Genomic DNA, 15,485 nt, shown 5'->3' with positions numbered 1-15,485 from the left:
GCCTAAAACGCCATCTTGAATAGAAAGGGGGATTTAAACCGAGAGAAAACAGGAAAAGGGGGCATTCGGGAAGAGAAACCGCTAATTTCGTTTGTTTTTCAGTCCCCCGGGTCGCCTTAGAGCAGTTCTAGACATGGCTTTGGGCGTTTATAACCCAAAGTAAAGGCGCAAACGTGAGGAAATCGGCAGGACACTTGTTAGCCTCTACATAGCTAGCAGGGGGGAGGGGCGGGGGCTTTCAGGCTTTTTTTTGCAGCCGAAGTTGTTTGTTTATGTTATTCCAGACAGACATGTCTTCTTCAAACCCAGGTAAAATGCAACAAATGTTACAGCGACAATTAAGTCATACAGTACTATGCAACTGTTATGGGCTTTTACTCACACATAGCTTAAGCGGACACTTTCCTAAAGATAGCGTGACAACATCAGCCAAGTTAGCTTAGTAGCAAAGCTACCGCTACGCCAAAGCTAGCTGGTTCTTGCATAAGTGTTAGCTTGCTAACATGCTAGCAACTAGCCTACTGATAACTGTTGTGATATTTTTTCATTCCAAATGAGGAAATGTGAGAACCCAAAATCGAAGTTAGCGGAATACCAAGCTAGGGTGTGCTAGCTCGGTTCATCTGGTTCTGTTTTTCAATACCGTTAATGTGACTCATTAGATTGATATCTGTATGTTATGTGCCGCTTTAACGTTAGCCTAGTTACGTGGTCGTAACTCTGTATTTCCCTTCTGCAAACACGAATTAACGAGAAGAATAGTTGGTGTGGAGCTAACTCAATGTTGAATATACAGATTGGGGGATAATGAATGACCGTTGCATGCGGTTATCTAATGTGGTTTTTGAGAATGGGCTTCGGTGAGCGGTTTAGTTTCTTTTTTTTTGGTGCTCGAGGCTCATTAGCCAATCGTCTGTCATCCCTGCTACATTTCTTCTCTCTATGCCTCTGTGTTATTAATAGAGTTACCAGACGATAGTCTGGGTATGGGGGCAAGTGGGACCCAAGGAAGTGGCGGGGCTGTTGTACCAAAAGGGACCAACAAAAGAAGAGCTACGTAAGTGTGTGCGGTAGTGGTCACTTTTGTACTGTTAAGTGTATATTTGCTGACTGCTTTTGACACGTCATGTTCCTTATTACAGAGCAGACTTTGATGATGACGATGATGGAAACAAGTTGTTCAGGTACTTTGTCTCAGCTTATTCTGCTATAATGCAAGATTGGGTGGAATATCAAGCTTTTGGATTGTCGTGGTTGCTGAGATGATAAGAAATGTTTTCTCTGTTTTTCCTCAGGTGTGATGATGAAACAGGTGGTGGCAATGACAAAGAGCGCTTTGCCAGGTAGGAGGATGAGTCAAGAGATAGATGTGTGTGCAGGGGGGGTAGGGGAGCAACATTACTGATTCAACAGTTACCTCTGTGCTGCACTCCTTTTCAATTTTTTTTTATGCTTGCACTTCTTTTTTTTTTAGTGATTTTTGGGCCTGTGTTTTAGTGGGTTGGTTTAATTTCCAGGTTTTTGGAAGAAGATCAGAGTTTTGCCAATAAGGAAAAACAAGCCAGGTATGGCCTGTGCCACTGTGGAAGGCTCCCTCTTCTGCTTGTATCCATATAAATAGTGAATGCGCTGATCAAATACTATACTGTCCTGCTGGGACCCCTGCACATTGTTTTTATGATGACACAAAATGACTGGTATTTTTCCCTGCCTTATGCATCTGTTTTGGTGCCTGTTAGTATGTTATGCTTCTTTGGCCAAGGCAGCTGGTTGTCACTCTCAGCCCACCACTATTTTATACGTCACTAACTGCTACGCTGTGTGTGACTCAGGGACTTTTTTCACTTTGTTAATCTCTTCCTCTTGAGCAACTGTCTTCTCTGTCTCTTTTGTCTCTCCCCTTTCTCAGGAAATCTAAGTGGTCTTTCCCTTTCTGCACTTGCTCTCTTTTGTCACACCAACTGGGCTTGAACTACCAGACTCTCTTGCTTTCTCACTATCATTTTTACAGAAAATTGATTTATAGTTTTGTGCGACCATTACTTCTCTCACATTCTCTCATTTCCACCTCTTCCCGGTTGGCATACTTACATTGCAGCATTAACTCTAAACTCTACTCCATGTTGTTCACCTACCCGTCTGTTTCCCCCACCTCGATCCCTCCTATCCTCTCCACCTCTGCCTCCCACCCTTGTTTCCTCGCTTCAGGGAGAATCACAGTGAGATTGAGAGGCGGAGGCGGAACAAGATGACCGCCTACATCACAGAATTGTCCGACATGGTGCCCACCTGCAGTGCACTAGCACGGAAACCAGACAAACTAACCATCCTGCGAATGGCCGTGTCCCATATGAAGAGTCTGAGGGGAAGTGGCAATACCAACTCAGATGGGTCGTACAAACCTTCCTTTCTCACTGACCAGGTATGTGCAACTTGGAGAGAGTGAAATGTAGAAATTGACATGTGAAATTACTAAATTGGCTTTGGTTGAATTCACAGTGGGGAAATCTTAGAACTAGCTGAAGGCACATTCAGAGCAGGTAACAATTTTGGACAAGGCAGTACTACTTGTGTAGAATTCAACAAAGACATTTCATACACAGGTCTCACAGTCACAATATTGTTCAACGCAGCCCCTCTGAGCTCAATGGAAAAGGAGTGAAGGCGTTATAGTAGGTCCTTTTTTAAGCCCGCTGATTATATTTCTCATATTGTTGCTTAAAGTGTAAGACCGGCGAAAATGGACCCCATAGTCTCTTTCGCCATGAAAAAACATCAAATAAGCCATCCAGACATTTTTTTTCAGTGATCACCCATGTATCGAGAACGCCTCGAAAGACGCTAACAGCCCCATAGCGCTAACACTGATTGGGGCGATGCGCCTAACGCATCCACAACGGCATATTCTAACCACTAATATTGCTCAAAATAGCACCAAACCTCTTCAGTAGCATGATAAGGGTCCTTACACATAAAACCAACACCAACAACGTAGTTAGCGAACCCGGAGTTTATTAAAAAAGACTAGTTTACAAGTCTGTGCCTTACCAGTAGGTCCATGTTGACAGGTAGTCCATACAAGTCGATTACCGAATGCACTGGAGTTCAGTTCAATGAGGAAAGTCTTGGCATTTTATAATTCCATGGAAAATGCATTACTTGGCTGTTTGTGATGATGTCTATCGAGTGTTGACACGGAAATGAAAGGAAATGAAACCACAATGTTTACGTGTTTTGCTGGAACAAATCATCTCCTGTTGCATTGCATTTGATAATCGACTTGTACGGACTATACTACGAGAGTACCTGGAAGTTGGGCAGTGAGTAAGTCTTTCAAAACAGTCCTTTTTAATAAACTCCGGGTTCGCTAACTACGTTGTTGGTGTTGGTTTTATGTGTAAGGACCCTTATCATGCTACTGAAGAGGTTTGGTGCTATTTTGAGCAATATTAGTGGCTAAAATATGCCGTTGTGGATGCGTTAGGCGCATCGCCCCAATCTAATCAGTGTTAGCGCTATGGGGCTGTTAGCGTCTTTCAGGGCTTTCTCGATACATGGGTGTTACATTATTTGATGTTTCTTCATGGCGAAAAAGACTATGGGGTCCATTTTCGCCGGTCTTACACTTTAAAGGCAGTCGTCATTTTCACTGACTTTCTTTGATGTTGCTGACATAATCTAAATATGTAATGTCATACATCACCAGCAACCCCTCCAGATCCCTGGTCAACTTTTACATTGTTCAGATGAATGGACTTTATGAATTTGCAATGCCTTACTCCCTCTTGGTGAAGCTCCTTGCTGACAGGTGAAAAGAAGCAACCATTGACACTATCATGGGTGTTGCACATGTCTTTATACGCCCTTCCCAGGTCAGCAGTGTAGACAACAAGGACCATGGTGCATACATTAGGCTAGCTTAGATTCAACTTTGTCATTGTGTACAGGTACTAAAACACAGCAGTGCAAAATGCAGTAATGGCTAATAATGTGCAGAATAAAGTAGAATGTGGAATATTTAATATGTGTGCTCGGTATGGACACAGTAGTTTTATTTTGGGTGTTTTAAATTTGGAGAATAGAGGCTTAATCACAAAATGATAACCATAGACTTTAGATTCATGCTCCAATGATAGATCTCTCATCTGCTTAGCCTGTCTTTTCTGCCATCTGTCTATAGGAATTGAAGCACCTCATCTTGGAGGCAGCTGATGGCTTCCTGTTTGTGGTGTCATGTGAGACTGGCCGCATTGTTTCCGTCTCTGACTCCCTGACACCCGTCCTCAACCAGTCACAGTCTGAATGGCTTGGCTCTTCCCTTTATGATCAGCTCCACCCAGATGACACAGAAAAGCTCAGAGAGCAGCTCTCTACTGCTGAGAATAACAACACAGGTACAATACATTTGCAGACAATAAATATGTAGACAGTAGTACATTTGTTATTACAACAAATACCTGAAGTGTCTTACTTGTCAAGAAAATGTTGCTACATGCTCACCACATGACACCCATCATCGAGACAATTCCTCTTCTTGTTTACCCTTAAAGGGAGGATGTTGGACTTGAAGACGGGAACAGTGAAGAAGGAAGGCCAGCAGTCCTCAGCCAGAATGAGTACGGGAGCCCGTCGATCATTCATCTGCAGAATGAGGTGTGAATCATAATACAGTTATTTATCCAGTTGATTGTGTATATTGATGCGTGTCTGGATTGATAAATTGTCCATGGGTTGGTGTGTGTGTGTATTTGTAGGTGTGGCTCTTGTCCCGTGGAACCGATGTCCATGAACCGACTGAACTTTCTGAGGAATAGAAACAGGTGACCAAAACCTGTTTATTGTACATGTTTTCCCCCCTAATTGAGTTGGAATTATTGTGCATATGATAGACATACATGGAGTAGTCTAGTAGAAATACAATGTACATAAGCACAGTTTTATTGCTTTCACAGTAAGAGGACTGATTGATTTTGCCGTATATTTTATTATCCCTTCCCTCACCTCAGGAATGGTTTGGGTACAGCCAAGGAAGGAGAGCCCCAGTATGTAGTGGTCCACTGTACAGGATACATCAGGTCCTGGCCCCCTTCAGGTAAAACTATTAATTTACAAGCATGGCGATATATAGCCATCTGTTAAATTTGCTTCATATTATGGCTAGGACCTCTAAATGTGCCAAATCCTTTTCAGGAATTATTCTTAATTATTCTCATGTTAAATCATTTTTTACATGTTTAAGGGGTATCATTAACAGACGATGAATCGGACAACACTCAGGGGAGTCGTTACTGTCTGGTTGCCATTGGGAGATTACAGGTATGATAGATGCCGTGTGTCTAGCAATATGCACATGTCTTTGCATTGAAGCAAGTTGAGCAATGACAAATTAATTTTAACTTATAATGTAAGTTAATATTGAGTATTATATATTTGATACATGGAAATACAAGTTATGCAGTTTATTACTGCAGAAAGATTAGATCTTTATATCATCACATTTACTCGTGGTTGAAGAGATATGCATTCTTTTTTAAATACATCTACTACCAGTCAGTATTTTCTGGACACAATATCTTCTTATCTGAAGTTTATTAAGGCTTTTTTTTTTAAATTGAAATACATTCTACAAGCAGTCAATTATAAAACTATAACTGTTATAACTTAAATATTCTTGACTTTTGAGTAAGCATTCCATACATGTATAACCAGATGATATATAAATAAATATGACCTTTAAGGTCACAATGTGGCTTATAAAGTCGCTTGTTTTGACCCAGTTAATATTCTGGTGGTAGCTTGTATCCTTGTATCCAGTGCAATGCTTGTGCTTTTTTGCCTTCTACTTCAGGTGACTTGTTGCCCAGGTGACACAGACATCAACAGTATCAGTGTACCAGTGGAGTTCATTTCACGCCATAACTGCCAGGGCATGTTCACCTTTGTAGACCACCGCTGCATGGCCGCTGTGGGCTACCAGCCCCAGGTAAGAGACTCTGCTAGTGGAAATGCCGGGGACAGACGTCATCCTCTAGAAACCCTTGTGCCAGAAGTTGGTGTTAAATGTCTTCTGAGCTAATGGTGGTTTTATCATCTGCTGTGTGTTGCAGGAATTATTGGGGAAGAATATTCTCGAGCTTGCCCACCCTGAAGACCAGGGCTTACTGAGAGACAGCTTCCAACAGGTGGGACTGTCTGAATATGTGCAGCATTTTGAGGACTGCTTATTTTGTTTATCAGTTGTGTTTGTACTTCCACATCAGTGTGTTTACATGCACTTAAAAGAGTGAAAGAAAGGTCATGTTTTCTTTCATGCAAAGCAACCTTGACGTTGGATAAATTCACTCAAAGTCAGACCTGTCAAGAAAACTGCTTTCCCATAACTCTGACAGTTTGGCATGTTGGATTTGTGTTCACAGGTGGTGAAGCTAAAGGGCCAGGTCCTGTCAGTGATGTTTCGGTTTCGCTCCAAATCTAGAGAGTGGATCTGGATGAGAACCAGCTCCTTCACCTTCCAGAACCCCTTTTCAGAGGAGATTGAATATATCATCTGTACCAATGTCAATGTCAAGTGAGTCACACTCAGATTTTACCAATACTGATGATGATGTAACACAATTTAATTGTGTATCGAATGGAGTACATAATGAAACCATTGACGTCTTGAAATGCGACTGTTGAGAACAATCCCTCTCGTTTACCTATCTCCCTCAATCCCCAGTTCCTCTTACGCACTTCCCGCAACTCCTTTTAATAAACCACATGTTGATCACTCTCTCCCTACACCTCTCCTCTGCACCCATCTCTGATTTTGGGGCAGTAGAAACTCGTCTCAGGATCCCCTCACTCCCATCTCCTCCCCAGGGAGTTCACTGCCCCCCTCCCTGGGTCAGAGCAGCCCAAGCTGCCCTCCTGTAATGCTCAGCCCTCGGCAGGTGGTCGCCAGGTGAGACCAGGCCTGGCCTGACTATCCTCCCCCTGCATGGGAGAGCAGGGGCTGCTTCTTCATGGGAGACTACTGCTGTTTCTAGCCAACTACAGACCGTCTCTTTTTATTTTCATTTCTCACTCTGGGTGATTCTTCTTTCCATTGTATTTGTCTCTGTAGCATTTAGGAAAATACTGCTGTTGTCTAATGAGAAGCATGTCTAATAAGTAGTGAATATGGACTTTTAACACAGGTGGTGTAGCATGTTAGCGGTATGTGTTTGTATAGCAGACCTTTCATGTCACTGTCTTCCTCTTCTCTCCTCGTTTCTCTTTTATGTTGCCATGGTGACCGGTGGCGGGTTGAGTGCTATTTTTGTCAGCAGGTGTATGGGCTTTCTCACTCAACAGTTGATGGACATGGAAATGAGGCTATTTTAGAATCTCTCTCTCTCTCTCTCTCTCTCTCTCTCTCTCTCTCTCTCTCTCTCTCTCTCTCTCTCTCTGTCTATCTCTACGTCTGTGTTTCCCCTTTCAGGCAGTTGCAGCAACAGCAGCAGCAGGCCGAGCTAGAGGGAGGTGGAACCAGAGATGGTCTGTATGAGACGGGACCAATCACCCTCTCGCAGGTAAGGCCATGCACGTGTGCGGACACATGACTGTACAATGCATGTCCAGTTTGATTGAAAAATACATTATGCCTGTTTCTCTCGGGTGAAAGTTTGTCCCTTACTGTAGTGACTGGTCAGGCCTTTTGACTGCATGCTGTTCATGCTTGAGTTGGCTCTGTACTATTACCCTCTGAGTGGGATATTAATCCTGACACTATTCATAACAAAATTTAATTAGATGTTTCTGCAGGTTCATTTTTTTTTTTTTTTTTGTGCAAACACTAACATCTCATGATGAACAGCAGTCGCAAAATAGCTACGTTACCTTGAGATGATAATACAACAAGGGCTTTTGGGGTAAATAGTAGCTTGTCAATATTTGCTTGGGCGCTGATCTGACACAATGAAGGATGTTACAAAATGCCAGTGGGTGTATTACATGCTTTTTGTAATATCTCTATGTTATGCACTCTAAACTATTTAACTAGCATTTTGTTAATGCTCCCTTGTTAATGTGTTATATTGTACTAGGGTTTTATCTTATTTTTGAATCCAGACGTTACACAGGGAGTTGGAAACTAAAAACTCTGTGGACAATGCAGTGGCAGCAGTGACCTGTCAATCACAAACATACCCTGCATTATTGTATATTTTACTCTAAATGGGACCATCATTTATTATTTTACACAATGCTGTATTGAAAAAGACTTGAAAATTGCTATATTACTTTTTTTCCACTTTTTATAGACTTTCATACGCCTCCTACGGGCAATTTGAAACAATCCAAGTTTAAGGCACTTCACATTTGCTACACTTTCCCTGCTACACTTTCCCTGGCTGCCGCCAGGGTTTTGTGCTACAAATAAAATGAAATCGGCACGCAGTTATGAACTTGTACTTGAGGGTTATGGAATTTTTGATTTTAGGTAACTTATCTTTAGATTGAGATGATCATCTCTGTACCACCTACTGCTGTAACATGTTATGTCAAATGTCACAAGTAAAATAAAATTTTATGTCAAATGGAAAATGCTAAAGATAAGATAATATTATGATGACGATTTTATCCTGTGGGTAATGGGGGCGGGACTAGATAAGCCTTGGCTTCTCCTGCTTTCCCTTTCGGCCATGTGTATTGTATTGTTTGAACAAAGTGTGATGATGATGATTTAACTGACATGCCCGAAATAAATAAATGCCAAAATTGGAGTCAGGTCAATATTTCGTCAGTTGAAGTGTTTTGCAGTTTGATCCCTGAGTGTTTACTTTGGGTTGTCCTCAGATGCCGGTGCAGCCAGTGACAGCGGCAGGCCAGGACCACAGCAAGAGCCTTGAGAAGCCAGAGCTTTACCCCTCCCTTTTTCAAGGCCCAGATCAGACCAAGAGCCTGCCCTCCACCTCCACTCCCACCACACAGATCTACCCCCCAGCCAATAACTTTGCTGCTGGTCGTTCCAATGATGCATACAGGTAGAAAGTCTTCTGTGTTTGTATACGTGTCTGTATATGTGTTTTCACTAGATCTTAAACCTTTTTGGTACTCTTCAGTTACCACAACAAAAAACAGCAGCACAGAAATCAGCTGCATAACTGTAGTTCTTATCCTGTTATCTTGATCCTAATTATTAGGTTTTATTATAGTGCTGGGATGGGCAATTTATATTGAGGGTCATTGGGCCAGAATTCCATAATAACTTTTCTGCATATTCTAATTCAAGTGGTCTGAGAGAAAAATAGACTTTGGCACCCTCTCTTGAGCTCATAGATGACAGCTGCAAATAGCAGAGGGCTTAACTATTAGTAACATTTTCTTTCCATCTCTGAAGTGCTTTGCCAATATTGTATGAATCGCAGTATGTCATCTCAAAGGTCTTTGCGGGCCCATAAGTTTACAAAGAAAAGAGGAGCGTAATGCACGTGGAACTGCCATTCAATAAGGGAATTGGGATCATGATCACGATCACAATGTTGATATGAATGACTGTGACATGCACAGGTATGAAGCTGTATAGGCTTAAGAAGAATGGTTTTGTGGACTTTTTCCCCCCCAATGATACCAGAAATCATCTTTATCAGAGCAAAGTAAGCAGGAGCACTTCTTTGTATGACACTGGTTTTGTGTGTATCAACAACAACCCATGGTATCAATCCCAGTTCTCTCAAACGTGAGTCTGCCACATGAAGGCTTTATGAGAGCAAAGGCTTCCCTACATTAAGTGGATGCAGATGCTGCCTGACAAAAATCATGGTCCCTTTTGAATGCATTCCTCAAAGCAGTTATGTTTCAAGTGTATACTCACTGTAATGCTGGCTTTGAATACAGTTTCTTTATTTGCTGCTCATCTTGGATTTTAGTATAAGAAGGGATTTTCATTTCTGTTAAAGTAATCATGAAAAGTAGAGTATGTATGATAAGGAGATCATTATTATACTCTCCGCCAGGAGGACTGTGTTATCAGGTGTGTCCGTCTGTCCATCCATGAGCATGCACCTGTCTGTCAATGGCTATTCCATACTGTGTATATTTTGGGTGTCCAGTGATGGCTGCAAACTCAAAGACCTTGGTGACTCACTTTCTCAAAACACCTTTTATAGCCTGTTTAATACTGCTGAGTACCTTGCTGCCACCCAGGTACTGCTATACAGGTAGAGAGTAGGGTTGCACATCTCTTTGTGATAAACGGTTCGATATGCATCTAGATACACAGGTTACGATTCGATTCAAAAACGCTATCCTTTTATTACAGTTCGAATCGATTCCATACAGTGTAAGAACGATACGATTCGATTCTACGGTTAATATTTGTTGTAGATATTTTATAAAATAAAGAAGCCGATTCTATGAAAGTGACAGTACAATAGTTTCTTTTCAAATATGTAAAATACCACATATCCCCAAACATTGTGGCTTTATGGCACTGGCAAAAAAAAATGTATTTATTTTTAGACATGGACCAAAAAAAAGTCTGTCTGAATCGTTGGATGGCGGTCACAGGACAGTGTCGTGGACGCTACCCGTGCTGCGGCGCCTCTTGTGGCGCAAGTTGAGACACAAGCGATTGACATTCAAAGCCGTCCGTCTCTCACGTGCGGTCGTGGAGTGCCTGCGGTCACACGGCAGCATCGCAGCCGCATACCTGTGCTGCGCCCGCCTCTCCACCTCCACCTCCTCCATGTTCCGTGATGTCCCTTGTTTATAACTCACACCAGCTAGCCAGCTACGGTGTTTTGCGGGCAGCTTCAGCTCTTGCGTTGTTTTAGAGACGCTGGTGTAATGCCCAACCGCTTCAAAGTCTCTCGATACCCGATCCATGACTCTGTAACCGATTCATCTAGGAATTCATTGATAATTCGTATCGATTGAGGAGGCTGCTACCGATGCAGCCGTATCTCTCACTTGTTGAACCGAATATCCGGTTGCAACGGTTTATCGTTTACAACCCTAGTAGAGAGTTTGGTGTGTTTGATTGTTTTGTTTTTTTGCAAGATTACATGAAATGTCATATACAACGACCTTGAGACTATTGCCTGCACTCATCGCTGCTTGTTTTTCAGTTTGAATGAGATGTGTTTTACGATGGCTTACAGCCCATCATTGTCTAGATGGGTGGTTAACCAGTTGTGGGTTGTATTCATTCAATCACACAATCGAGCAGTGGTCGTTGTTGACACATCTGGCAGAGATCTGAGTGCACCGTCTAGTTTCATGTTATTATTTTATGCTACTTTTGTCTGCAGGCCCGTCAACATGACTCCTCAGATGGCACAGCCAGCCCACTCAGCTGGACAAATGCTGGCTCAGATGTCTCGTCAGAATGGTGCCCCGCAGTCCATTACCCCCTCCAGCACTGGCAGCCCCCTTCATGGAGGATCAGCAGGAGGATGGGCTGGAGCAGCAGCTGGAGTTAGACCACAATTTAACAACCAGGTAAGCCAATACAATTCCCAATTGTTATTGTCTGTCCTGTTCCTGTCATGGTTGCGGTGATTTACACTGTTATTTATCGCACAACACTTATTTATTTAATATCGACCCTACCTATCTACTAGTCAGTAAATAGTCACTCTTCCTGTTCTAACCAGCAGGTGGATCCCCAGGCAGCAAAGACCATGTCTCCGCAGTTTGCCCCAATGGGAGGGTTTGGTGGTAACTCTTCCAACTCTTTTGGCCAGATGCCTACAGGTGCTGCTCCCACCCCAACCAACAATGCAAGCTACCCGCCCATTAATGCACGTGCCAGCCTCAACACCAATGGTTATGGTAGGTTGTGTGCATATAGTGTGCATATATGTGCAAGTCTGTGTCTCTCTAGCCCTGGTTACACTGCTTTTTCATTGCGGGAGTATCACTCCTTTTTCCCCACCGTCGTCATTGTAAAAGCTACTGAAACGGAAAGGGGTGTCAGAGTCGTTGACGGCAACGAAGGTAGTCAAAGATCCGCAACAGATGCGAAACGCGGCGAGCCAGCCTCTTTGTGAATGGAGCAAGCTGGGAAATTACTGTTTTGAAGACGTATTTCTTGCACCACCAGAGGGATTTAACAAGCTGAGAACGTGGATCTGAAGAAGATAGAAAGCCATTAATTGCTCTGATTTCTGACGCTCATTTGATATATCACACAGCTGCCGGCGTGTCTGTGTTACACGTCAAGCCCTCTCTGGTTCTGCAAGACGCTTTGTTAAAGGAGACACTGTTGCGGCACTGAGCCACGAAGCAAAGTAATTTATGAACCGGTGCGATCTCGGCATATCGAGGGCTCTCCCTTTCCATGATTACGGCGGACTCTTTGTGTAAAAACGCCTTGTTTATACTAGTGCATCCTTTCACCCTTCTGTCCTTTATCCCAGATGGCACTCAGTCTGTGGCTCAGTTCCCCTCTCGAGCAGCGGAGGCAGTGTGGCCCCAGTGGCAAGGCCAGCAGCACTCGCAGAGTAATGCAGAGCAGCATCCACATGCTCAGGGCAACCAGCAAGACATGTTCCCTGTGAGTGAAACGGGCGGAATAGCTCTCTTTTTCTCTCAAGCACCCTTTTCTTCCTCTCTCTGGCACTTAAAATGAATCTCTTTGTCTCTGATTCAGGATGTGTTGTCTATGCTGGACCAGCCTGCCAACTTCAATGGTGATGACTTTGAGATTCCGATCTACCCTTCGTTCGACCAGTGACCTGGTCAAAATGTCAGCTGGTCTACCCCGTCCGTCTTCTTATATGATATAGCTCTTATAGCTCTTCTGCTCCTCTTTTCTTCCTGCTCCTGGGAGTCGCACTCTTCCCTTGCTTTGCATGATATAAATCAGATATAAAGGGGAGGAAAATCAAGGATTTGCTACTGACTAAAAGATGATTATTTTAACAATATTACAGCCATTGTAAGAGATTTCTCTAGCTAGCACTGCCCAAAGCTCAACAACCATATATATATATATATATATATATATATATATATATATATATATGTATATATATAAATAAAAGCGCACAATCACCCAACCACACTTGAATAGACACAAAAACACTCTTAAACTCAGAAAGTAAGCGCACACACACAAAGCCTTTTATTGTAATGTTCCTAGTTTTTCTCAGGCATTTATGAAGAGTGTATTTTGCTGTTTTACCCTTTTAGCATGTAGACTAATAACTCCAATCATTGATTTAAACTCTCAGGAATTTGCAGTTATATACAGCTTTGGTGTTTTTTGCTTTGACATTTTCAGCTGTTGCACACAAACCACCACTGTCTGTGCTGACCCGGCTCACACTTTTAAATCCTCTGCATGTCGGCACGTCGGACCACTTTCATGGAGCGCTTCTACAATTTGTAGATTAATACTGAGTGCAGTTTTCTATGTACATTGGTGGCTTCACCTATAAATGTAATTATTTTGTGTATCTTCTTAAAAAATCATGTGAGGCTGTTTTCTTTATTGAAAAATGGCTGCGTGCTGTTTGTCAAGGTGCCCGTCGGAAATGTATACAATCTATTTTTCTTTGCCTACATAAACATATATACAGTATGCATGTGTGTATGTATGTAAAATGGATGCGTAGAGTATCATTATCAACTGTAACCGAGCCGTAAGGACTTCTGACTTGCTTGATATTCTTCTTTCTGTCGCGCTGCATTACCCTGTACCAAGTATGGGCTTTTTGTACTCCTTTTGTAAAAGAGATATAAAGAAAAGAAATCACACAGCAATAATTAACAAGCGGGAATTGTGTACTTTTAAAGCCATTCTTTATTTGTTGTCAAATGTTTGCCCTGGTTCATGTTATTTTAGAATGGAGAGAACGTTGTAACGTTGAATTATTGTTGTTTTGAAATTGTTGATGATCTCTTGACCTCTCCATTGCCCTATTCTGATTGGTATTTAATTAATGGTTTGAGCAGGGTATTCAGGTTTAAAACTGAACAAAGAGCTAAACACAATGATCCGGGAGTAAGAATGCCCTGTTTTTTTTTGTTTTTACTTTTTAAGTTTTGTGCTCTGCTTTGACACAGACATTTGGATCTTTGCCAACAAGGTCCAACCACCTGTGTTTTATCCTTTTTTTGTAAGTTTGTATTATAGAAGAATGTCGTGGGATGAAAGTTGATGCTTCTAAAATATTACGGTTTTAATGTGGATTAGTTAAAATTTCACCTTTTTATGACAGTTTTCCATTGTCTGTGTGAAACACTCACACACGTATTTCAATTTGTTATTTTATGTAAACCCATGTTGATATTTGTCCAGTTTTCATCTTCAAGAGGAAGGTATGTCTGTGACTGTGTTGTCTGTTATTGGTTGCTCTGTAATCAGGTTTTCTTTTCCAATGATGTGAAATTCTATCACTCATAGAACACAAATATATAAATATACTGTATATGAAATGAGAAAGAAATGTTTGGTTTTTGTATTAAATTGTTTAAAGTGAAGATGTTGGACTGTGTTTTGAACTGCACACACCTCTTTTCAGCTGTGACGGGGTCACGGCGGGCTAGTCCACACATGGCAACATTTAATCCTTAATCACAAAGACGTTTGTATTTCCAGAGTTGTATACGATAGCTGTTTTAGTGGTGCACTCCACTGATCACACTCATGCAAGAGTCATGGCTGTTTTGAGTTACATCCATGCGTGATTCACTTTCTTGAAATGCTAAGTTCCTAGTTGGTGAAGAAACAAAAGCCAACTTTGCTTTGATTGGGCTGTGTCTGTTTTCTTACCCCATTTTCTCTCTCTCTCTCTCTCTCTCTCTCTCTCTCTCTATATCTATCTATCCATCTATCCATCTATCTATCTATCTATCTATTTATTTATTTATTTATATTTATTTATATTTATTTATTTATTTATTTATATATATATATATATTTATTTTTATTTATTTATTTATATATATATATTTATTTTTATTTATTTATTTGTTTTTTTGTTTCTTCACCAACTAGGAACTTAGCATTTCAAGAAAGTGAATCACGCATATATACAGTATATATATATACAGTATATAAATAAAAGACTCAAGAGACCTGTGGGTGTCTCCTGGGATCAGTTTCCTGAAAACAATGGCATGTTCACTGTTTGGGTTGTACTCGAGTGATTTCTTGTGCTCTTAATCTTGTTTTGCCTGGATCACCTCAACGCTTGCTCAGACACTTCTCACAGTTGTCTTGCAGTGTGTGTGTGTGTGTGTCTGTGTGTTGCAGGCATCAGAATACACGCAATCTGCATTTTTTTGGGGTCGGGATCAGTTTCCAACCCCTCTCAAGTGGATTGCCACTAAGGCGTCATATCCTCTTTCTCTTCCTCGACCTTTTCGTTTTCCCTTCTGCGTGACCACTTGACCACGACGGGCTCTTATTTTTCCACCACTTCAGGCCATCCAGTGCTTGTGTTGTGTGTAGTGTGATATGGGCAGGCTGAACTGATTGGTTCACAATAGACAGCGTCTTAATCTGCATCCCA

The 15,485-nt window shown here is 41.8% G+C and overlaps 1 protein-coding gene across 10 annotated transcripts; it reads left to right on the top strand.

Moving 5' to 3' along the window:
• Positions 1-14,451, top strand: arnt (aryl hydrocarbon receptor nuclear translocator). 10 transcript variants are annotated; one of them, XM_084027767.1, is made up of 21 exons: positions 1-309; positions 964-1,057; positions 1,143-1,184; positions 1,296-1,343; positions 1,518-1,565; positions 2,209-2,422; positions 4,181-4,394; positions 4,551-4,653; positions 4,755-4,820; positions 5,007-5,092; positions 5,240-5,316; positions 5,849-5,983; positions 6,108-6,182; positions 6,417-6,568; positions 6,818-6,943; positions 7,463-7,553; positions 8,818-9,005; positions 11,274-11,463; positions 11,622-11,796; positions 12,384-12,520; positions 12,617-14,451. In XM_084027767.1, exons 1-21 carry the CDS (start codon positions 273-275, stop codon positions 12,698-12,700), a joined length of 2,382 nt encoding a protein of 793 aa, XP_083883893.1. In that variant the 5' UTR covers positions 1-272; the 3' UTR covers positions 12,701-14,451. The 10 variants fall into 10 exon arrangements, with proteins under 10 accessions (XP_083883893.1, XP_083883892.1, XP_083883890.1 ...); XM_084027766.1 differs by having other exon boundaries at positions 2-309; positions 6,821-6,943; positions 11,619-11,796; XM_084027764.1 differs by having other exon boundaries at positions 2-309; positions 11,619-11,796.
• The last annotated feature ends 1,034 nt before the right edge of the window (positions 14,452-15,485 follow it).

The sequence above is a fragment of the Eutrigla gurnardus genome (genome assembly GCF_963514095.1).
Source record: "Eutrigla gurnardus genome assembly, chromosome: 14".
NCBI classification, from domain to species: Eukaryota; Metazoa; Chordata; class Actinopteri; order Perciformes; family Triglidae; genus Eutrigla; species Eutrigla gurnardus.
Note: the sequence above shows the minus strand (reverse complement) of the source record. Positions and strands in the feature narration are given on the sequence as shown.

What these genes read in the sequence shown, in the direction of transcription:
- arnt (XM_084027764.1), top strand. Translation starts at nt 273, where the DNA reads ATGTTATTCCAGACAGACATGTCTTCTTCAAACCCAG. An exon ending in TTGCCATTGGGAGATTACAG is followed by an intron (nt 5,317 to 5,848) that starts GTATGATAGATG and finishes CTTCTACTTCAG; the next exon opens with GTGACTTGTTGCCCAGGTGA. An exon ending in TGAGAGACAGCTTCCAACAG is followed by an intron (nt 6,183 to 6,416) that starts GTGGGACTGTCT and finishes TTGTGTTCACAG; the next exon opens with GTGGTGAAGCTAAAGGGCCA.